This window comes from Vicugna pacos, chromosome 1 (assembly GCF_048564905.1).
Source record: "Vicugna pacos chromosome 1, VicPac4, whole genome shotgun sequence".
In the NCBI taxonomy this organism is placed as follows: Eukaryota; Metazoa; Chordata; class Mammalia; order Artiodactyla; family Camelidae; genus Vicugna; species Vicugna pacos.
In genome coordinates, this window is record NC_132987.1 from 113,346,420 (window position 1) to 113,368,956 (window position 22,537).

Here is a 22,537-nt window from a genome sequence, read left to right on the forward strand (position 1 = left end):
CCCTATTTAAATTCAGTTTATTCAAATGTGTCTCTGAGTCCTGAGTCACTGCTGTTTACCCGCATTGTACATAATATCAGAAACAAAAGCTGACCGCACTAGGAATTAATCAAAATGCCACAGGCTCCCCCGTCACCCCCCCAGCGGCCCCTGCGTGTACCCGCTCCGCACGCGCTCCCGCCGCAGGGGGCAGGGCTTACTGCCGATGCCCTCGTCAGCGGCGAGGCGGGCAGCCTCGACCCCTGGCCCTAGTTTCCCAGTTTGGGTGACTTATGGCTTCTGTGCACCACGTGACGTCCTGGTGGCTTGAGTGTCTCCAAGCACCTCACTTGTTTTGGGGGGCCATGTGTCTCCAGAACTCTCAGAGCCTCGTGATTACTCAGCAGCTCCTCCCTCTTCGCAGGCCCCGCCCTCGGGCGAGGGCACAGGAAGCTCTTGTCAAACTAGCGGGTCAGGCTGGAGTTAGAATCCGTCGGACTTGACCTGCAAACAGACCCGGAGGGAGGGCGGAGCCTCAGGCCCCCTGATGCCGCCTACCTGGGCCTGGCCGCCGCACAGCGGGCTGTGGAAGAAGGCCAGCAGGACGTGCAGGACGCCCCGCCGCGCGCAGAGCTCGTAGCAGTGCTTGTCCCGCAGCCCCTGGCGCAGAATCCCGAACACCCACTCCTGTTCCGCTTTTTGCTGTAACCCAAGCAAACAAGACACTAGTTGAGTAAGTGAAGGCCCTTGTCTTCAAATACCACGATTTTCGGGTGGTGGCACAGACGGCGGCACCGCAGTCCCAACCCCCTGTTTCTGGACGTGCTATTAAAAGTCCTCCACCTCCTCTCTGATTTGGCTTCTTCAGGTCAGGAATAAAGGACCAGGTCAAGTTCAAACACTGAACTGTGCTAATTCAGGGGGGTGTCCTCTAAAAGCACATTTAATATTCGATTCAGTGATTCATCAAAAGAATAGAATGAAGATACCATGACACACAGGGCCCTGCGACATCTGAGAAGCCACCTAAGAATCACCGTGTGGGCTGGACAGTGCCTCTGCACGCAGGCTTGTGATCGCCCCCACCCGCCTGGCCTCCTGTCCCACCCACGCTGCACAGCCCACAGCCCGGACTGGGGCGCCCGGAAAGAGACTGGGGAGACTTTGCGGGAGCAGTACCTCAAAGTCGGAGCTGTAGAAGAACTGGTAGAAGCCTGGGACTTTGCTCATGTTCAGGTACTCGTGGGACAGCAGGAACTTGTTGACCTTCAGGTACATGTGCTCCTCTGTGGACACAGGGAGACAGTCACTCACAGAGGTGCCAACAGGACACCCCGCAGTCGGCTGGAGCCGGCAAGTGGGGGGCTGGACATCAAACATCAAAAACCCCTGTCCTTGGGGGCTTTCTAATCCTTGTCCAGGGTATTAGTTCTCAAGAATTAAAATGCAGTAGGACACCTTAGTTCTACACGCATACAGGCTGCCCTCGTGGTTCAGAAACCACTCCTGGACGTCGGGTCCTTCGGAGACATCGCTCCCCTCGCCCAGTCATCAGCCTCCTGCCTAAGCTCCAGTCAGCCAGGCTTGGCCTCACATAAGGCAGCACAGCTAACACCCAACCCATTGGCCTCTCACAGGGGGAACCACCACAGAGAAGACAGGGCTCAGACATGCCCTGGGACACTTGGCTCTAGAGTGCAACGGGGCCGACACCTCCTCCCCCTCGTCCCACCATCGGATCACTGCCTCCCGTCTGTGCAGACCGCCTGCAGCCGCAGAGCCCACCCACGACCGCTGCTGCCCTGCGCCGCGACCCCGACATGAGGTCTCAGGTGGGACACGGCTCGCCCAGGTGGCACAGACTGGACAGGAGGCCGAGAACCATTCACTGTGACCTCTGCTGGGATTTTCTTTAGAGTCTACAAATGCTTAACTACCTTCTTTCCTCCCACAATTTCTAAAGTAAAGAAAAAAAAAACCACATAATAAAAATGATATAGGAACAGATAAAAATCAAACCTGAATTCTAATGGCAACTTGACTTCAGACTAATTGTGGGGCTTTGGACAAGCTATTTGACCTTGGGGGCCTCGGATGGGAGGCTGTCTCCTCATCTGAAAATGACCACATTAGGCTCAAAGAATGTGGTCTCTAAGAGTACCAACATTCTATGACTTTTCACCATTAACCAAAACAAAACAAAGTTTTATGACAGATTTCAATCAGTGGTACCTGGTTTCAAAATCTGCAGGGCTGCTTTGGCAATGAAGAGAGTCAGGACAAAGGTGAGTCTCATGTTCTGAGTTCGGATCCCATTCCGGACAACATCCAAGAGATACAGTACCTTAAAACCACGAAAAAAGGGGAAAAAAGAGAATTTTTGGAACAGCTGTGACCAGCCTGGTCTTAAGCAGCCTAAACCACAGCTTTGTAGGCCTGCTCCTCACACCTTGGGGACCACCAAAGGTGACTCCTGTTCCCTACAGCTCAGGGCATGGCTTCTGAGGCCTCATATGTCCCGCACGACAGCTGCTGTAACCTCTGATTTCAGACCAGGGAAACAGTTGACAGAAATGAGAACTGCTCTGCCCACCCACAATGCACGAAGAGCGTTTATAAGGGGAGACCTCTCTCCACCTCTAGCATCATCCCCCAGGAGGGGACAGACTTTTGTTCTTTATCTCAGGTCTCCTGGCAGCACGCCTCTGTGTTCCTGAGGGGTCCTTCCACCCGCTCACCTGGGACTGCTCCCGGAACCGCGCCCCCTCCAGCTGCGAGTAGTAGGCCGCCAGGATGGAGTAGGCCGCGGCTCGCATCTGGGGGTCATAGCTGCTGAGGGCCATGACGGTGAGGCCCAGAGCATTGGAATCCACAAATTTTCGACAATCCACCACAAATTCTACGAGAAATAGAATATAGCATTAAATACACACATACACACACACACGCACACACACACGATTCCACAATGCTTGTGCAACACGGAGAATTCGATTTCCTTTTGCATTTTACCACTGTTGGCTACGTGTGTGTGCCAGGTACAAGAAATGCAAGTCTCTCTCCTGCTCCCCTTCACTTCTTCTGACACTGGATAAAAGACTGTCTCCCCTTCCATGGCAATCCTCACCATGCCTCCAGCTTTTAAGATGCTTGTAAATCCCAACCAGGATTCTTTCATTACATCTCACAAATACTCAATGAGCCAGAGAACAGAGGTAAGGTCCCACTGGGTGCCAGCAGGAAAGCCAGCTCACGGTGTCTACCTCATCCAGTCTGCTGACTCTGAGCTCCTAACTACAAATGCTGCCGAGGAAAATACATAAGGCAGTGATGCTGGGAAACTGAGCCAGTGCAAACCAGCCTGAGCTGGACCATCAATTTGACGAAGGATTAACTTATATCCACTCTGCAACCCTAGTTCTTTCTTCAAACAAACAACAAAAATCATACAGAAGAGCAGCTCACCGAGCTTGAGCAAAAGCTGCAGCCAGAGAGCCTGCTGACTAATATCCATTCATCACCTGTGAGGCCTTGAGAAACTCATATCGCTCCAGGAGAGGATGTGACCAAGAGAGAAGGTCAGATCCATGAGGGGACCCGCCTGACCACACCTGAAATTCAGGACACTTGAAATCCTCTTTAGTAAAAACCTAGGCCTTTTTACAATATAAAAACTGTCAAGAAAAACATCAGAACAGACATATGTCACTTAGTTTAAAAATGATTATGCGGTATTTGGCCATGATAATCACCTAGAATGAGGGACTGGTGACCCAGTTAAGTTAGGAACCAAACATGAACCAACTGAAATGACTATCCCGAATGAGTCATATACCACTGATGATATTTTTTAAAAGTCAAACTCTTTTTTCCTCTTCTCTCCCCAAAGTTATTAGACTTGTAAAAGAATAATGCTTGCAGTTAAAAAAAAAAACCTAAGAGTAAATCAAGAAGAAAAGTGACAATAATCAGCTACTTCTTAGTCCAAACAGCTACATAATCGCATAATGGTCTCCAAATAGGTGGTTGTCCAAAAGTGTAGAAGTCACTAGAAACCATGAAGCGGAGACCTGTGGCCATGCCTGCAGCCCTGCTTGGGGGTGACAAGGTCTGAGAGGCTGAGGCACCAGGGGACCGGGACCTACCCGCTGGGCGAGCTCTGTTTGTCCTCCCTCAGAAGCAGCTGGATCCTCGGAGCTCTGCCAGCATCCCACCCAGGGCAGACTGGTGGGGGCGGGCAGCTTACATACAGCTCCCCTCCTCTGTCTTTCTCAATTTTTACACCATATCAAAGAATAACCAGGATTTCTACTTCCAGCCAGGAGAGAGTGATAGGAACCAGATTCAGCTGTCTATTCAAGCAACGAAAAAATGACTGAAGGAATGAACCCAGGACTTTCAAGACACTGGACATGAAGCAACAAAGGACAGCGGTCCCTGCGAGATGGGAAACAAGGCGACCTTCTGATCGTCCCATCTGGGAGGCAAACTAGGCAGAGACTGGGGAACTCTGAGTGGATGAGGCGGGAACCTGGGAGGTCGAGGGGGCAGAAGTGACAAGGCAGAGTCCTGGAGAAGAGCGTGCCACTGAGAGAGTGTCAGTCTTCAGCTGAGTGCCAGTCAGCAAGGGCGCAAGAGGAAGCCACCCAAGGCTGGGAAAGAAGCACCCAAACGGATGGGCGGAGACAACCCTGGGCTCACACATGCCCAGAAGTAGCTCCTGTTCCCACCAGCCAGGGTGGAATCCTCATGGGCTAGGGCAGAGTGCTCGGAGGATTTCACCTCAGTTGTGGGGCAAAGTTCGTCCCAGATTCAATGTTGCTTCGGTCCCACCTAACCGAGCTTAGAAGTTTAACACTGGAAAGGATGAAACCATGTCCAAGTAACCTGAGTGTGCCCTAGAACAAAGCTCACAAAAATAATAATAATAAAAAAAAAATAAATAAATTAAAAAAAAATGCTTACAAGCACTCACAGGGATATAAAAATAACCAGCACCAAACAAAGTAAAATTCACGATGTCTTGCTTCCAATAAAAATAACCAGGCATTCAAAAAAGCAGGAATATGGCCCATTATAAAGAAAAAAATTGACCATTTGAAAATGACCCAGATATAATACAGGTAACAGAATTAGTACAGAAAGACATTTAAACAGTTATTATCACTGAATTCTACATTTTCAGAGGAAAGACTGGGCATGTTAAGCAGAGACATGGAAGATATGAAAACTCAAATCAAGCTTCTACAGATGAAAGTTAAGATGTCAAAGACGAAAAAGGCACTGAATAGAATTATCAGCAGATTAGACATTGCAGAAAAAAAGATCAATGAACCTAAAGACAGCCACAGAAACTATCCAAACTGAAACACAGAGAGAAAAAAGGATTTTACAGATATAAAAAACCTGAAAGAATTTATCACCAGCAGCTTTGAACTACAAGAATTCTTAAACAATGTATTTTGGGGAGAAGGAAAATTATAGAAGATGGAAATCTGGATCTACATGAAGGAATGAAGAAAACAAGGAATGATAACTATGGAGTGAAAATAAAATATTTAAATCCCTTCAAGAGGTAACTGGCAATCTGAAGCAAAAGTGACCACATATTATGGGCTTTTAAGCATGTAGACGGAAAACGTATGGTAATTACAGCACAAAGCCAGGAGGGGAGAGATGGAGCGATACTACTGTGAGGTGCTTCTATTATCCATCAGGTGGTATAAACTCACTTGAAAGTAAGCCACAATAAATTGAAGATGTATACTATAAACCCCAAAGCAACCAACGCACACACTCACAAGCACACACACAAATTATAGCTAAAAGCCAATAAAGACAATAAGGTGGAATCAGATCAATTATCACATTAAATGTAAAAGGTGTACACATTCTGACTAAAAGGCAGAGATGGTCAGACTGGATAAAAAAGCAAAACCCAAGTATATCCTGTCTACAAGAGACCACTTTTAATATCAAATGCAAACTTTAAGTAAAAGGATAAAGTGGTGATCATTTTGAAATATACAGAAATACTGAATCACTATTTTGTGTACCACGACCTAACAAAGTGTTTTAGGTCCATTATACTTTAAAAATGACAAACAAAAAAACCCATAGAAAAATAAACCAGATTTGTGGTTACCAGAGGCAAGGGGTAGAAGGAGGGGGAACTGGATGAAGGCAGTCAAAAGGTATAATCTTCTAGTTATAAGATAAATAAATATTAAGGATGTAACGTACAACATAATTTAATCAACCCTGCAATATGTTCTACGTTAAAGTTGTTAAGAAAGTAAATCCGAAGAGTTCTTCACAAAAAAAAAAAAATTTTTTCTTTCTTTTACTTTCTATCTACATGAGATAATGGATGCTCACTAAACTTACTGTGGTGAACATTTCATGCCGTATGTAAGTCAAATCATTATGCTGCACACCTTAATTGCACGCCAACTATAGTTCAATAAAACTGGAAGGGAAAAAAAGTAAAAGGATGGAAAAAGAACAATCAGAAGACTCCTGGGCTCTAACAGCTTATGGACTGAATTTTCTCATTTCTAACAAGTGACTACTTTGATAAGGGCGGGAAAAAACCTGAACGCTTTACAAAGCAACAAACTGTGGCATAAAACTGTATTGTTTTGGAAAAGATGAAATGTGTTTAAGATACACCTACATACTTACATAACAAAAAACATATAAATAGAATATATTCGAGAAAGAGAACTCTAAACATTTAATATCACATTCACTAAAAATAGCTAGTACTCAGCTGGTAGGGATATTTTTAGTAATCACTGACATTCTCTAAGAGAAAAGGATTTTCCACACGTCCATGGGGAAAAGTCAGTTTCATGTTTTGTGCTCATTTCTGTTATTCTCCGGAAGGCTTGGCTTTGTAACATGTATGGAAAAGAACTGCCTCCGGGTATTGAAAATATAATATGCTACTTAAAAATAGTTATAAAAGCCATTCTCTTTGTCTCAAGAGCCTCATAAACAGCAGTGTGGCCTTGTGATAACAGATCTTCAGATCAAAATGGCTTAACCAGGACAATTACAAGGATGAAAATGAAAAGCACCCCATGCTTTATGGGCTTTAGTGCAGATCCCGTGGGAGGATGAAGAGCTCTCCCTCACGCCTCCTCTCACACAACCTCCCAAGGGGCGGCCTGGCCAGAAGGCTCGTCACAAGGAGGGGCCCTCAGAGCCTGTGTCCGGTGGCCTGGTGACAAGGCTCGGAGAGCCGCACACAGGCCTCCCTGTTCCGTGGCATGTGTGAATTAGGAGCTTAAGCTCTCAGCCCAGGTCTCTTCAGGGCAAGAATCTGCTGTGGGAAAAGCATCTGTCACTGCCATTGCTACCAGCCTTGGCTGGCCCTGCCTCTCAGCCAAGGACTCAAACAAGGGTAGCAGTGGGGTTAAGAAAACAGGTTCCCATTTTCAGCGAAGGGCTGAAATGGAGCAGTAAGACTAGTTTCTCCGAAGCCTGGCCTCTACACGTAAAAACTAATCACACACTCAATTTAGGACTGCAAAATGTTTAGCAACACTTGGACCCAGGTGCCACTGCAGGAAGTAAAAACATGCCACAGAGAACTTCTGCTACACACAGCAAGGACAAATCTCATAAATATAATGTGGATAAATGGAACTGATACAAAAAATATATAGTGTTTAATGCCATTTACATAAAGTTCAAATACACGACACTGGCTCCCACTGGGAAGGAAGGAGTACTGACCAGGGAGGGGCCTGAGGAACTGTTATTAGGTTCCGTTCCTTTATCTGCTGGAGGTTTGGCCAAAACTCAAGCCACACGTATATGACTTGTGTGGGTTCCTACGTATCACACTTTAATAAAAGTTTATATTAGACATTGTTCATGCTTACTCATCCACCAGGGCAAAAGTAAATGGAGTAACTTTAAAAAATAATAATATAAAAAAAAAGATTTGTGGCTTAATTCAACTACAGTAAACCTGGTCTACACTGGACATTAAGCTGTTCACAGATCTCTGGTCTGTTCAACTTCTCATTTTCCTGCTCGGAGTCTTCGTCTCCTGGTGAGCTGGTGGGCTTCCTTTTATCAGATGATGAACTTTGTTTGATCTATATTATACCAGTAAAACGTAAAATAGGCTGTATTTAGAGATTTCCCTAACTTGCAAGAGCATTTATCACCTACCTCTCTTCACAAAAGGCCTTCCAGAGCCTGCCTGCCCTCTCGCTACCGCCACCCAAAAGGGCAATATTCAGGACTCAGAAAAACACTGCCTTGATTCTATTTTTCTATTAAGAGTTTTCCAAACCTTGGCCTTCCGTCTCCTAAAAGCTCTACTGAGAGATAGATCAACAGACTAAATGATTTGTTATAATTGACTGAAGTTGCATATTTTTAGACTGTGGGAAATCTATTTTCATGTTTGATGAGAAACAGACTTCGCCAGCACCGCCAAGGCATGGAGGGGTCAGAGGGCTTAGAGACGTGCCTCACTTAGTCACTGCTAAGAGTCGCCAGGCTATTAAGAGATCCACCTGCCGTTGCCATCCTTTGACATCTGCCCGGAATGAAATGCCCCTGCTCTCTTGCAAAGAAAATCTAGCTTAGCCATAGGACCCAGCGTTTGTGGAGGGGCTACTGATGGGCAGCCTCTGGGAACACAGCCCTCTCGTCTTCCTGTTGGGAACTAAAGGGCAGTGGTGGAGGATCAGCAAATCTGTTCAAAGGAGGAGCATTTGAGTATAAAAAGACAACTTCACGTCTAAAGAGGAAGAAAACAGGAGATCAGTGGCGCAGTCTCCCGAAGCACCTAATCCACGTGGCCATTACGTCCGGGAGGAAGGAGTCGGGAGCTCCTCCGGCATCACGCTGGCCATTCAACGAGCAGACAGGCAGAGTACAGGCCTTGGCCTCTCTCACCGCACCCTGTCTGTAGTCACAGCTCTGCTGGTCCCCACTGGGCACTTACTACAGAGGAAGGACAGGGCTCCCGGCTTGGTGCCCGTGGAGGCCACGTGAGGAGCAGTGATGGGCCGCTCCTGCCCTTCCAGGAGGAGGTGTCAGCGCAGGGAGCTGGGACTCCGCCCCGCCCGGCTGTAACTGGGAGGAAGGATGAGGAGATGGCAGATAGACAAATGGGGCTGGAACAGAACATCCACAGGCCAAGAAATGAAACTGGGCCTAAAGGTCACACCTTGTACAAAAATTAATTCAAAACAGATCACAGATGTAAATGTAAAACCTACAACTATAAAACTTTCAGAAATAAAGACAGGAGAAAATCTTTGGGATCGAGGGATAGGCAAAGATTTCTTAAGACTTGACACCATAAATGCAACCCATAAAAGGAAAAACTGATAAACTCAGCTTCATCAAAATCAAAAACTTTTGCTCTTTGAAAAAGTCTGTTAAGAGGGTAGAAAAATAAGCCACACACTGGGAGAAAACACCTGCAAACTACGTATCAACGGACTACTATCTACCATATATAAAGAACCCTCAAAACTCAACAGTAAGAACAAAACAAAGGAACAAGTCCATTAGGATAAATGGGCAAAACACACGAACTGACATTTTTACCAAAGATCTTCCACATCATTAGCCCTGAGGAAAATGCAAATTCAAACCACACTGAGACATCACTACCCACCAATCATGACAAAATGCCCCAAACCAACAGATCCCACCAGCCTGGGAGTCAGACCCTGGTCTTCACCAGTGTGGTACACGCACATGTTTTTTCTTCTTTCTGTCTCTCCTCCATCTGTTCACCCGCAAGGACTTCCACCCTCAGGCTAGTAGACACAAAATGCAATTTCAAAAATATACTTAAACCAAGAAAAAGCCAACCTCGGCAGGCTCTCACTGATTCTCAAGGACAAAATCTCTCATTTCTGCTGGTAGATGACCACTATCTAGTGAAAATTCAGAAGCAGCTCTTGGCATTAAGGGTTAGGAAAACATCGAAGACATAGGGATGCTCTGGATTTTAAAACTATACATGCCCTTAAAAAAATTACTGTACGTTCAAAACATGAATTGTCGCTTTGCTGAAAATCACTGGAATGGAAAAGTGAGAAGGCAGCTGCGTTCCTTCAAGAATTATTTTCACGATCAAGGTCCTAATGTGGTAATTATGGTAATAGTAACCCCCACCCCCAAGGCTGCAATTACCTGGCCGGGTCAATTCACTGAAGAGATGCAGGAGAAAGCAGGGGTCATAAAGGCCGTCGAGATCGGCTGTGCTCTTGTCTTTAAATATCAGTTCCTGTGCATCCTGAAACAGCCCAAAACAAACAGAACGTGCAGCTCAACCTCAGAAACGTAATACGTGAATGTTGTAAAAAACAGTGCTTGTACTTTAAATGATGTCTTTGGGATTTGCTTTTGGGGGAAGAAGTTATAAATGAAACAAGCGTGGCCAGTGCTGACAACTGTTGAGGCTGGGTGGTGGGGTCCTGTCTCTGCACCTCTGCATATGGTTGGAATTTTACTTCTAAGTTACCAAAGTATAAGAAAAACAGTGCTTGGATTTCACAGCGGCTGACGCGGAGGGTGTAATCGGAGCCCTCGGAGGGGCGGGCAGAATAGCACCCACGGGACGTGATGGCTCCCTCATGGCCTCGCCCCGAGCCCCCGCACCTCGCGGGGCAGCAGCCTCCGGGTCTGGGGGAAGTGCAGGATAGTCTTCATCACGCGGTCCCGGTCCAGCAGGCGGAGGATGTCCCCAACGCTCGGCTGCTGCCACAGCGACTTGCCTAGGCTCCGGCATGTCTTGTGATGCTCCACAGCGGCTGGGCCCCAGAGCAGCACCCTAGAGCCGGAGGGGAGAGCAGGCTGGTCACAGGCCCCTCCAGGAGCAGAGGTCATGAAGGAGACGATGACATGACCACTGTCAGCAGCTTTGCTGAGCAGTTAGCATGTGCCAGGTACCAACGGCAGTTCATGTTTTCTGTCATTTAATCCACCATTTAGGGGGAAGGAGGGGTGATGGAGAGGCTGACAACGAGGGTGCGGTGATGGCGCTGAGGATGATGACAGAGCCGACGATTAAGGAGAGTTTATGATGTACGGACACTAAGCCTTTTAGATGTAATAATTCACTTAATCTGCACAACAATCTCATAAAGTAGGTGCTATTATCATCCCCTTTTTGCAAAACAGGAAAAGAGGCACAGAAAGGATCTGGAAGGTAGCTCAGCTGGTCAGCTGCCCAGCTGGTAAGCGGCAGAGCAGGAATTCAAAGCTGGGGCATCTGGTTCCTGAGTCTGTGCTGGACCACTGCGCCAGAACCCTGGCAGCTCGATGATGCTTTACTGATACAAACCTCTCCCCATTCAACATGTGGCCGCGAGCAGATCAGCTCTGCCTACACGGCCTTGAGCTGTCTCCACCTCCAGAGTCCCCCACATACACACCACTTCCTTTCACACCACCAGCCCCCACGGCAGCTGCCTGGAGAGGCCACCTCGCCTTCCGCCTGGAAAATGACACAGGCCTCCCTCCTCCTCCCCACCCTTGTCCCTGCTCTCTGCTCATCGACCTCCCCACCACTGGAGGTGCTCCCGGAAAGCCCAGCTGTGCTGAGGGCCACTTCTCTGCCCCCAGATGTCTATCAGCTCTCTGCCGTCCCCTGGATGGAAACAGGAACATTTCAGGCTGGTACTCAAAATTCTTCCCAACCAACCTGTCTGGCCTTCCCACCACCTTTTCTAGGGGAGACAGGACATACCCATGATTCGGACAAGCTGACCTGCTCACCATTCCCAGGGATGTTCTGACTTCCCCACCTCCCACCTGTCAAGATGCCACTCCCTCCACCCAATGCCCCCAGGCTCCTCCACCAACCTCATCTCAGTCAAGTCCCTCCCTGCCCTTCCCGTGTCAACCTGGTCTTGGAGTCTTCCCTGACTCCCCAGGGGACAGCATGCTCCCGTGTGCCCTGGAACAGCTGGCTGACAGCACGTGTGTAAATCAGAAGCCAATTTAAAGAGTCACGTTTAGGACAATCTGATCCCCTAACAGACAGCGAGCCCGTGTTTTACTCCTCCTGGTATTCCCAACAGTGCCGGGCACTGGGCCTTGTAAACAGCAGGTACTCAGCGAGCATCTATTGAGTTAACTACTTCTAAACGGAATTCTTTTAAATAGACTCATTTCCATGCTAGTCAACAGCCGACACTCAAGTTAGAAAGCGAAGACCCTTCTTTAGGGGGCCTGGTGGCCTTGGCTTCGAACAGGCAGGGCGCGGGACAAGCCCACCCCGCTGGCACGGCCTCTGACTCAGGCCTGTGCCCCCGCCTAACAGTGCGGCTGCGACGTCCACCCTAAGTCTGTTCCTGAGCAGCACAGGGTGCCGTGAGCTGCCCGTCCTCTGCTCACACCCTCTTCTCCCAGGAGCTGAGCCCAACCTCACCCTTGTGCGCAAGGGGCCACCTCGTGGGACTTTTGTCAACCCCGAGATGGCATTCTGCTGCCGAGGTGGGTGGGGAGGACGGTGCGCTCTTTGCCGTGAGGGAAACTGCTTCTGTGTCCTCTGCTCTCTCGCGTGCACACAGGGCTGTTTATTCTAGAAAGGGCACAGCGGCCGTGGCACCAGCTCCAAGGCAGCAAGAGGGTGAGGCCGTGAGGGGAAGGGAAGGAGAATGTTCATGCATGACCTGGGCACTCTTTAAGAGGTAGAAAATGATTTTTTTTAATTGCTTTTGCTATTGTTTTGGGGGGTTGGGAGTGGGTTCTAGGTTAATACATCTTTAATCTCTTTTTTTCCCTAAATATTCTACAAGGGAAATTTTTTTTCTCTTCCCTGAAGAGTTCTCTTGAACTATTTTCCTTGGCCCAGAAAACTTACTTCCTGTCTTAGCACAAAAAGCACCTCATAACGCTAGGGTGCTGGTCCCAAAGGGTAAGGAGAAAAGAAACCAGGGCAGCAAAGAGATTCTCAGATGCTGTCTACAGACAGCTTAGCCCCGGCCCTCGCAGAGCTGAGGCGGGGCCCCGGGGAGAGGAGTCAGCCCGCCCGTGGAGCCCAGGGTTGCGCTCACCACGGAGGCCGGCAAGCAGTCCTAGGAACCCAGCAGAGACAGAGAAATACAGGCAGACAAGACAAACACAGAGAGAAAGCCAGACAGACAGGAAAGAGACAAATCTAGGGACAGACACCGCACGTGCGCGCGCGCACACACACACACACACACACACACACAGATGGGGAAGAGTGGGTTTAACACCCGGTCAGCGCTCCTCACTCTTCTCCCACGTCCCCACGCAAGTCATTCCCACCTAAAGCAAACCCTGAAGAGAAAGGTTTTCAGAAAAACCCGGTAAATGACATCTGAACCAGGAGTAAGTCTAGGGGCAGACTGACGACAGACACACACCTGTCCACCAGCGGCGCGGCCCAGCCACGCAGGCTGGGCCACCGGAGAGCACCCTCAGGTGGGAGGCCAGAGCAGCCCACGCCGGAGCTGGAGTGTGAGCTGAGGGGTCCGCCCCGCACACCCTTCCCCGAGAGACAATCCCGGGTGTGGCGCTCGCTGTGCAGAGCGTGAGTCACAGGCTCAGGCTGCTGCCTCCAATTCTGCCGCTCACGCCTCCGGGCCCAACACTCACCTGAAGTCAATGAGGCTGAGGTTGTTCTGCTCATACGCCCGGAGGAGAAGTAAAATCTTCTGGTCTAGAAGTCAGTTGGGAGTCAGTTTAGAAAACCTCCCGGTGACAGCATCCTATTCCTTATACACATTTGTGGTCCCTCCACCCGGTCCCCACACCCTCCCCGGTCCCACCGCCCAGTCTCCACACCGCCAGCTCCCACCACCCGGTCCCCACACCCTCACCCAGGATGCTGAGCGTGGCGCCGTAGGCCCCGAGGAGCACTGCAAAGTGGCTGCTCTTGCAAACAGAAGGGCACATCCTCACCACCACCGACATCAGGTCCACCAGGGCTTCTGGAAGAAAACCACACTGAAATGCACAGCAGTGCGGGGCGTGTGCACGTTCAGAATAAAGAAGGAAGCGTTTCAGAGAACGTAAATGCTTAAAATACCCTCTCTGAATGATACTGGTCTTGGGACTGGACTAATACTGGTCTTAATCCCTTCCCTACTTTTTCCTTTTTAAAAATAAACATGTCTTCACAGTCGTCTCTCTTCCTAGGTCTTTGTCAAAACTGCGGTCAGCCTCTTCCAGCCCCCTTCCAAATTTTAAACCAACAAAGAGTTTAAAACCAAAGCATTTCCCCCCACGATTGTGTTGCTAAAATCTAGCATCTCCTCCCGCCTGAAACGGTGGGGCCTTCTTACTTCTACTGCCCGGACCAGGAACGTGGGTCATGGCTCTCTCCAGTTCAGCAGTTTGTTACAGACCAGCTCCGCAGTGGTTTCCAACAGTGTAGGGGTGTTAATTTTGTTTCTAACCGAGCGTGGCTTCAGGAGGCGGGACCCTTCAGACCTCTGATGTCTCCATGGCCTTCCCCCACCCCTAAGCACAAGCTTATTGAACTAACTAGGGATGTAGCTGAGGCCTGGGCTTTAAAAGGGTCCCCGGCAGTGAACCATCCACAGGGACCTCCGAACACTTCACCCTTAATAAGTTTCACCCACCCCCGTTAAGACGTTTTATGTAACTGAACAATTTCTCTCAGGTCAGACCCTGCTCCTACTTTCTCCTAACTTCCAGTTTTAAGACTTGCCCATAATTTGGCAAGAGGACATTAAATATGACGTCTGTGAGCCAGGATAGGCTCTGAAGAGAGGTCCGCACTTGCTGTTCGACCCTAAGTTAGAGGAAACACTTAAATCTGAGCTTTGATTTGACAAAAGTGAAATATCTGAATACCGTTTGTGCAATGCTTCCTTAGCTCTGAAAACACGTGGGTGCTAAGCTTAGGTGCACAGCAAGCTCGATGAAACCAGGCAACAAAATCTAGATCTGAGATGGGAGGTGGGGTGAGGGCTCACCTTTCACGTGGCTGTCTGGGTTTCCCTCTTCACCGGACTCCAGCAGGGTCGGCAGGAACAGCGAGTGCTGGGTGAGCATCGTGTGGACCACCGGGAGCTGGGTGAGCTTTGAGTGCATGGAGTTTTCTGGAAGGTACAGGATCTCTATGGCAGCACAGAGGGCCTTTAAAAATGCATGGTCCTGATACCGGTATCTGGGAGGCAAGAACCCAAGGGGGAAACGGCTTATCATAAAAGATAAAAAACCTTTTTCTCAGCGTTTTATTGAGGAAGACTTCCAACATGCCACCCAGGCGAGGGTTTTACAGTGCACACTCATCCACCCCGCATCCCAACTCCGCCCCATCACTGCACCTCACCCGCTGCCACCCCCCCATCAACCACCCCCAGCACAGGGGGCGCTTCGCACAGCAAGGGCTGCACGCAGCCTGCTTCTGTTCTTGACAGTGCAAATGCCACACCAACTTTCCAGCCCGCTGAAGTGCCAGGAGGCAGCATAACAGCCAAGCCTGAATAAAGACAACGCTCACTGCCCCCAGCCCACCCTGCTGGCCAGCCTCCCTCCCTCCTTCCTTTCAGCTACTCAAAGCTCCCATCAAGCAGGGAGGGTACAGCTCAGTGGCAGAGTGCACGCTTAGCACGCACGAGGTCCTGGGTTCAATCCCCAGTACCTCCGCTAAAATAAATAAATAAACTTAATTACCACTGCCCCAGGACACAACAGAAAAACCAAAATAAACAAACGAAAAAAATTTGGAAAAAAAAAAGCCACTCCCATCAAATGGTTCAGAAGCTTTCTCATCTTAACTCCCTTCAGAGCCCACTGAAGAAATGAAAGCATCCTGCTCTAGGAAACAAGTTTTTAATCACATGTGAACAATGTTAAGAATCACTTAGCACAGAGCAGACTTTCTAGAAACACACATTAACCAGAGACTGAAAGAAATGCCATCATTTCACGATGGTAATACTTGGTTGCCATTAACCTCTGACCCGCCTTCAGTTATTTGTCTTCTTGAGTATTTTTCTGTCTCAAATGGATGAATAATCAGAGAAATGAATATCAGAGGCACAATGAAACGTTTCATGACTATCTGATTGCCAAAAGGTCTGACTATATCAACTGCTAGTGAGCATGAATTAAAAAATGAACTTCCACACTGTGTCATGTGAGCTCAAACACCTTGGAGAGTAAACTGAAAACCTGGCACGTGGGCCCAGAAAGCCCTGCACCATTCATGGCAGGAGCGGGAGGGCAGGAGGAGGGCGGGAGAAATGGGAGGGGCGGTCCATCAGCAGGGGGCTGGCTAAACCAACTCTGGTACAGTCATCAGACAGCATAAAGGAGTGACTTAGATCTCCAGTATCAACACGGGTATCTCAAAAACATTTGAATGCAAAGCAAAGACCACAAAGTAACACATCTGTATACAACGTCAAACACATTAAACAATGTTATTTATTGCTTAGAGACATACTAACAAGCACCCAAAGTATGAGAACACACAAGGCCATGACAAAGCTCAAGCTCAGAAAGGTGATGCTTTTGGGCGAAAAGAGGGAAGAGAATTGATTTCGACAAACAGAGAAAACTGTCAGCATGTATTAAATCTGGGTGCTGATACGATTCTCTGCACAATTCTGCTTTTAAAAAATATTTCATTTTTTAAAGGCTGCCCCCTCATCATTGTTAAAAGCACACATGTATCAATGGGCAGGTATCATTTAGCCTCCCCAACATCAGTGTCTCTAACACAGCAGTGGCACCTGCTCACCACGTCCTTTACACTAGTAACAAGCTACCCTGCCGGCTCTGCACCAGCGAAGGCATTCACCACCCGCCTGAATCACACCAAGTAAATTCCACTTACTTGAGTCCGGTCTTCACAAATTTCTGCCAAGCCCCAGGATCAACTTCATTAAGTGAATTCTATGAATAAAATGAGAAGTGTATGTGGAATATCCCAATTAACTGAAAACATACAATTTAAATTAATGTCCCTCAGTAAACATGGAATACAGTTACCTAAGCAATTCACAAAAACATGTGGTTGTTTCTTTGATTTTTTAAATTGTTTTATTTCCACTAATAGCTCTGTCATTCTGTTAGCAAACCTATGATCCTCAAATGACCAAAAGAGAAGTTCCAAATTGTCCTGTAACTTTCTTTGTTGCCCACCATTTTGAGCAACACTGACTGATTTACAACATACACATGTGCAGCCACACATGACTGTTTAAATTCACAACAGCATGTCTACCCAGGGAAAGACCACCGCACCACCAACGGGGCCGATAGAGGTCCACAGCCTCTGGTGAGGAGAGAATCTCCAAATGTAGGGTATGTTACGTCAGAAGAGGGGCTGCTCTGGAGGGAAGGGGTGACAAGGAAAAAACATGAGAGAACTTCCTGGATGATGAAAATCTTCCTGGACAGGGGAGTGGGCACAGGGGTATTCATCAACATGAAACTATACACTCAAGACCCTGCACTTCACAAGATAAAAATTACACCTTAGTTGAAGAAAAGGGCTGCTGGGATGCTGGCAGTGGGGAGGCTACGCATGGGTGGTGGCCGGGGGCCCGTGGGAGCTCAGGACTTTCTGCTCAGTTCTGCCATGAACCCAAAACTGCTCTACAAACTGACTGTTAAAAAGGAGGGAAAAGAAGCAAGAGAGAGAGAGAGAAAGAAAAAAGAAAAGTGGGGTAAAGAGGGAGGCAGGCCCTGAGAACACAAATGCCTAGCACAGCACAGCCTTCGCCCCAGCCCTCACACCCGCCGGCTGGGCCCGGCGCCCCTCGTCCACAGCGCGGCTTCCCCACATCTCGGGGCTGTCCCTCCTTTTCCCGGGTCCTGCTGCGTTGGGTTCCTACAGGCCTGAAATTCACAAACCTGTAACACAACAAATTCAGTCTGAAATACTGGTTATAAAGTCTCTAAACACAACTGTGTGGGCACTACAGCTGACCTAGAACCCAAATGTATTTGTCGCACGTTTATTAACCTGCACCTGGGGTCCTTTTCCTCAGGATTCCCTTTTAAGTCTTGGGTTCAGTGTTTCTTTACATACAAGTCACAGACTCTATGACTCTTAACACAATTTTACACTGTGCATTGAGGAAAAACTCGTACTCCAGCCTTCAAGAGGTTCATTTATTTCTGTGAAAAAATACAACATTAAAAAAAAAAAAGGATGCGTCAGGCATAAAGGGGAAAAGGAAGGAGTGGGTCACTCAGCAAGGGCACCCACCCCTGCACCAGCGTCACCCAGCTGCTCTGGGGAGAGCAGGCAGATGGGGGAGAGAAACACACACACATGCCCCTTTTTATATGCAGGTGCATATTTAACTTGGTCATTAATTCATAAACACATGAGTATTTTGTACATAAAAAAAAAGGATGCATCAATAAAAGGGAATAAAAGCCAAAAACAGCTAATAATTTCCGAATTCTATGAAAACACTAAACTCACAGAGCCAGGAAGCTCACTGAACCTAAAGCACAGGAAGCCTTAAGAAAGCCACACTGAGGCACATCACAGTCCAACTGTTCTAAGCAATGTAAAGAAAAACAGCCCTGGAAGCAGCCAGCGAAACAAGACGTGATGTACAGAGAAATAGGTAAGAACGAGAGATTTCTTATCAGAAACAATGTGCCCCAGGAGACAGTAAAGCAACGTCTTTAAGGTCCAGAAAGAAAACCACCACTGTTAACCTGGAATTTCACACCCAGTGAAACTCTTCTTAACTCATTCTGAGGCCAGTATAACCTGGTCCTAAAGCCAGACTAGAACATTTCAAGAAAATAAAATTATAAACTCATATCTCTCATGCACACAGACACAAAAATTCTTAATAAAACATCAGCATATCAAATCCAACAATATATAAAGATGATAATACATCAAGGCCACATAGGTTTAACCAGGGAAAGCAAGGGTGGTTTGACATTCAAAGATCGATTAGTATAATTCACCTCATTAACAGTCTGAACAAAACCAAAACTCTACAACCATCTCAGGAGAGGCAACAAAAGGCATCCTGACAAATTCCTACATCCGTCCCTGGTAACGATGGCCTGTCAGCTCAGAGTTTGCCCTCCACCTGCGGCTCCTGGACACAGCCCCTCCCACCGGCCGCCAGGTCCAAGTCATGCCACCTGGCTTGGAATGTACCTGTAAACCTCGGTTTTTCTAGCACACTCTTCCCCGTAAAAATCCAACTAGGGCCTCTGATAAGAGACACCTACCAAGAGCTCGTTTAATCTCAGCAGTATCTGCTTCTCTTGGTCCTGGGTGCTGTCGTCTTGCTGGCCGCCACCGAAGGCCTCGACCAGCCACTGCACACAGGCCTCCAGCAGAGTCTTTTTCCAGGCACACAGCTCTTCTGCCGACTCCTCCAGGACGGCTGAGATGGAGTCGGCCACCATCCAACTGTAGCAGAAGACAGCAGTCACAGTTAGAGGCAGGCATGGCCTCAACCCCTCTAGCTTGAAGTATAACACAACATTACAATGGGCCGCATAAGACAGGTGCCCTGAGTCCTGGTACCGACACTACCCAAGCACGGAAATCACAGGCCTCCTCTGCCCTCTCCTCAAACATCAAAGATGTACCAGCATTTTTACGACTGGGGAAACACGATCAGCACATCAGAGAAAGGATACGACTTGGTCTAAATCAGGCAATCACAACCTCGGCCCTAATGACATTTGGAGCCAAATGATTCTTTCTCGAGGGGGACGACGGCTGTCCTCCGCATTACAGGATATTTAGACACACCCTGGCCTCTACCCTCTAGAAGCCAGAAGCAACACCCTCCCCCCACGTCCATATCATGACAAAAAATTTCAGACATTGCCAACCGTCCCCTGGAGTGGGCAAAATCACCCCTGGTTGAGAACCACGGCTCTAAGGGAATTGGAGCCATCCACCTGCGGAGATGAACTCACTCTAGCCAGGATGCTGGAAGAGTTCTTACAGAACTGTTCTCACCAACTGAGGCAACAGCAACACCGTAATTTTCACTGCTTTATAAACAAGACGGGGGAAGTGACTCTGAGATGGGAGAGCCAGACCATCGAAGCCTTCATACCTCTTGTGACTGACTGGAGCCCGAAGCAAGCTGGGCAAATGGTCCATGAGAACACGGAGGTCCCTGGCTCTTGCAAATGGGACCAGCTGGGCCAGGATCTCCTGATGCAGCCCAGACTCGGGGGGCCCATCAGCACTCAGCAGCCTGGTCTGCAGCTGCCGCCACAGGGCCTTCCTCAAGACAGGAATGACAGCAGAGGACACTGGGGCGGAGACAAACAGGAGGGGAAGTCCATCACTGCGGAGCGCCAGAACCCGCTCGTGTGAGCTGGTGGCTGGATTTCAGGGGTCTTGTCACGTGGGTGATGTCACACTAGTAGCTTGAAATTGGCCATGACAGGAGTAATAACACCATGGAAATCGGTAAATGCTACAAATCTTTCTCCCCTAAGAGCCAGGTCTTAAACGTTCACCAGCACGCCACTGATCACCTCTCGTCACTCAACCCTGACAGGGACGGTTCAACCCAGCAGGCCCCTCGCTCAAGATCATGACCAGACGGTGAGACTTCTAGTCCTGAGCTCACTTGGGAACAGGAGCGGGCACCGAGAACCACCCACTGGAAGGCTCACTTCTGTGGGGCTCTTATTTTTTAAAATTTATCATCTGTCATCCATGCAAAGCTAGGCCACACAGAGACAAAGCAGTGAGTGAGAACTCATTCATACACAAGACAATTCAAGTTCAAGGTGATCACAAAGTGCCTCCAATCTGAAACCTGACTGGTAGAGAGAGAGGAGAGCGAGGCCCAGGCTGCCTTGGCTCAGCACCGCTCCAAAGGACCGTCACCCGATGACTCCTCAACCTAACGAGACCCAGCCCCGGGCGGCTCCCTCCTTGGCCTCCAGTGGCCACAGCTACTGTCCCCTCATCTCCCGCCCCCCACCCACCCCAGCTCCCTGTGGGTAACTCCGAGTAGACGGCAGCACGGGGCAACACCTCAGGCCAGAGGGTCAGGAGTCTGGGGTCTGGGGAAGGATGGGGAAATTTCGACATCCTTCCCCACCTCCAGAGCCGAGTCAGACACCGGAGGGGAAACAGAACAAAAGCACAGTGAGGAACGTAAGGTTCCCGGGCTTAAAACCGGATCCGTGCTCTCACGCCCCACCGGCTGCCCGCCCGGCCATCCCTTCCCATACCTCCTACGGGGCGCGTGAAGGGTCCCTGAGCCCGGCACTGGAGGTACACGCTGATGACGGGGAGGAGGTCATCCGGGGCCTCCCGCAGGCAGCGCCCCACACCGGGCTGCCCGCACCAGTGCTCAAACCGCAGCAGGTGGGTGCAGCTCCGCTGCAGGAGCACGGCCGCCGTGCCCAGGGCTGCCTGCGTCCGCCGGGCCAGGCAGTAGTCCAGTAGGTCGACTCCAACCACAGAGGCCAGCAAGGGCTCTCTCTGCAGTGCGTGGAGGAGCACAGCGTCCAGCTCGTCCACGGCCAGCGTGGGAAGCAGGGCCCCCAGGCCCCTCACGTACTCAGAGGCCCAGAGGAGCTCGCTGCTCTGCAGCTGATCCCGGGGGCTGCTGGTCAACAGCTGGACCAGCGCCCTCCCAAGAGCGCTCAGCTGTCTCTCCTTCTTGGGGGACTTGGCAGGTCGCTGCGCCACCAGGTGGGCCACCGGCAGGCTCAGCAGGGCCAGGGTGACCTCCCGGAGCTGGGCACCCTCCATGTACGGATGCAGCCCCTGCAGGGCTTCAAGCTGAGGAAGGGTCTTTGGCGTCATTGAGGCTGAGCCCGCCCTCCGGTTTCGCAGCTCTCTGAGGACGCTCTGGGTGATGGCTTCCGAGTACCTGGCCAGGAGGCCCAGCTGACCGATGCTCTGGAGGATTGGGGCACTGGCCACCAGCAACTGAAGGACTCCTCTGCTGAGATGGGCTGCCAGGAGCTTCACGAGGATGGGGCTGAGGGTGTGCGGAGGGAGGGCCTGCCGCTCCAGGGCCAGGTACCAGCCCTCCAGTGTGGGATGTCTGAGGATGGCCCCGAGCACCTCCTCCAGAGTCTGAAACACAGTGACAAAGCCCGGACTTCACCCACGGCCCCAGCCAGCTAAGAGCGGGCAGCGGCAGGACGAAGAGCAGAAGACAGCTTTCCTAAGCCGGTGCATCCTCAAGCCCCTGTTTCCATGCCTCTCTTAGGGGTGCACGAGGCACCCCAGCCCGAGCCCAGTCAAAGCTGTTACCCAATTGTAACGCACCTTCTCCCCTGGACGACCACAAGGGCTGAACTGTGACTTGGTCAGTGCCCCGCCCAGACCAGCAGGTGTCTGATAAATGGAGCCCAAATGAATTTGCTGTGCAGCAAAACTGCTCTCCACCATCACTCGTTCAGGGCTCCGGCCATGCAGAAACACCAACGTGGGATTAAGATCAGTCATCTCCTGGTTTCTCCCCAGCAGGCCTACCAACCTAAATAAATCTGGTGGAGGGTTGTGGGTATCACCTGGCAACTTGGACAGGGCAGCCTCAGCTTAGGAGACCCCGTGGCTGGGGAAGACGGGTAGGGGTTAAAC

General features: G+C 49.6%; 1 protein-coding gene across 1 annotated transcript in view; it reads right to left on the reverse strand.

Annotated features, from left to right (window-relative positions):
- URB1 (URB1 ribosome biogenesis homolog) overlaps positions 1-22,537 on the reverse strand; it is a 63,115-nt gene that overhangs the window by 5,786 nt on the left and 34,792 nt on the right. The window contains exons 22-34 of the mRNA XM_006216032.4: positions 21,172-22,027; positions 20,034-20,235; positions 19,189-19,372; positions 16,811-16,869; positions 14,940-15,133; positions 13,818-13,928; positions 13,594-13,657; positions 10,624-10,795; positions 10,156-10,258; positions 2,718-2,878; positions 2,212-2,323; positions 1,159-1,265; positions 538-681 (exon numbers count right to left, since the gene is read on the reverse strand). Coding sequence (XP_006216094.2) covers positions 538-681; positions 1,159-1,265; positions 2,212-2,323; positions 2,718-2,878; positions 10,156-10,258; positions 10,624-10,795; positions 13,594-13,657; positions 13,818-13,928; positions 14,940-15,133; positions 16,811-16,869; positions 19,189-19,372; positions 20,034-20,235; positions 21,172-22,027 — 2,469 coding nt within the window. The remainder of the gene's footprint in view (positions 1-537; positions 682-1,158; positions 1,266-2,211; positions 2,324-2,717; positions 2,879-10,155; positions 10,259-10,623; positions 10,796-13,593; positions 13,658-13,817; positions 13,929-14,939; positions 15,134-16,810; positions 16,870-19,188; positions 19,373-20,033; positions 20,236-21,171; positions 22,028-22,537) is intronic.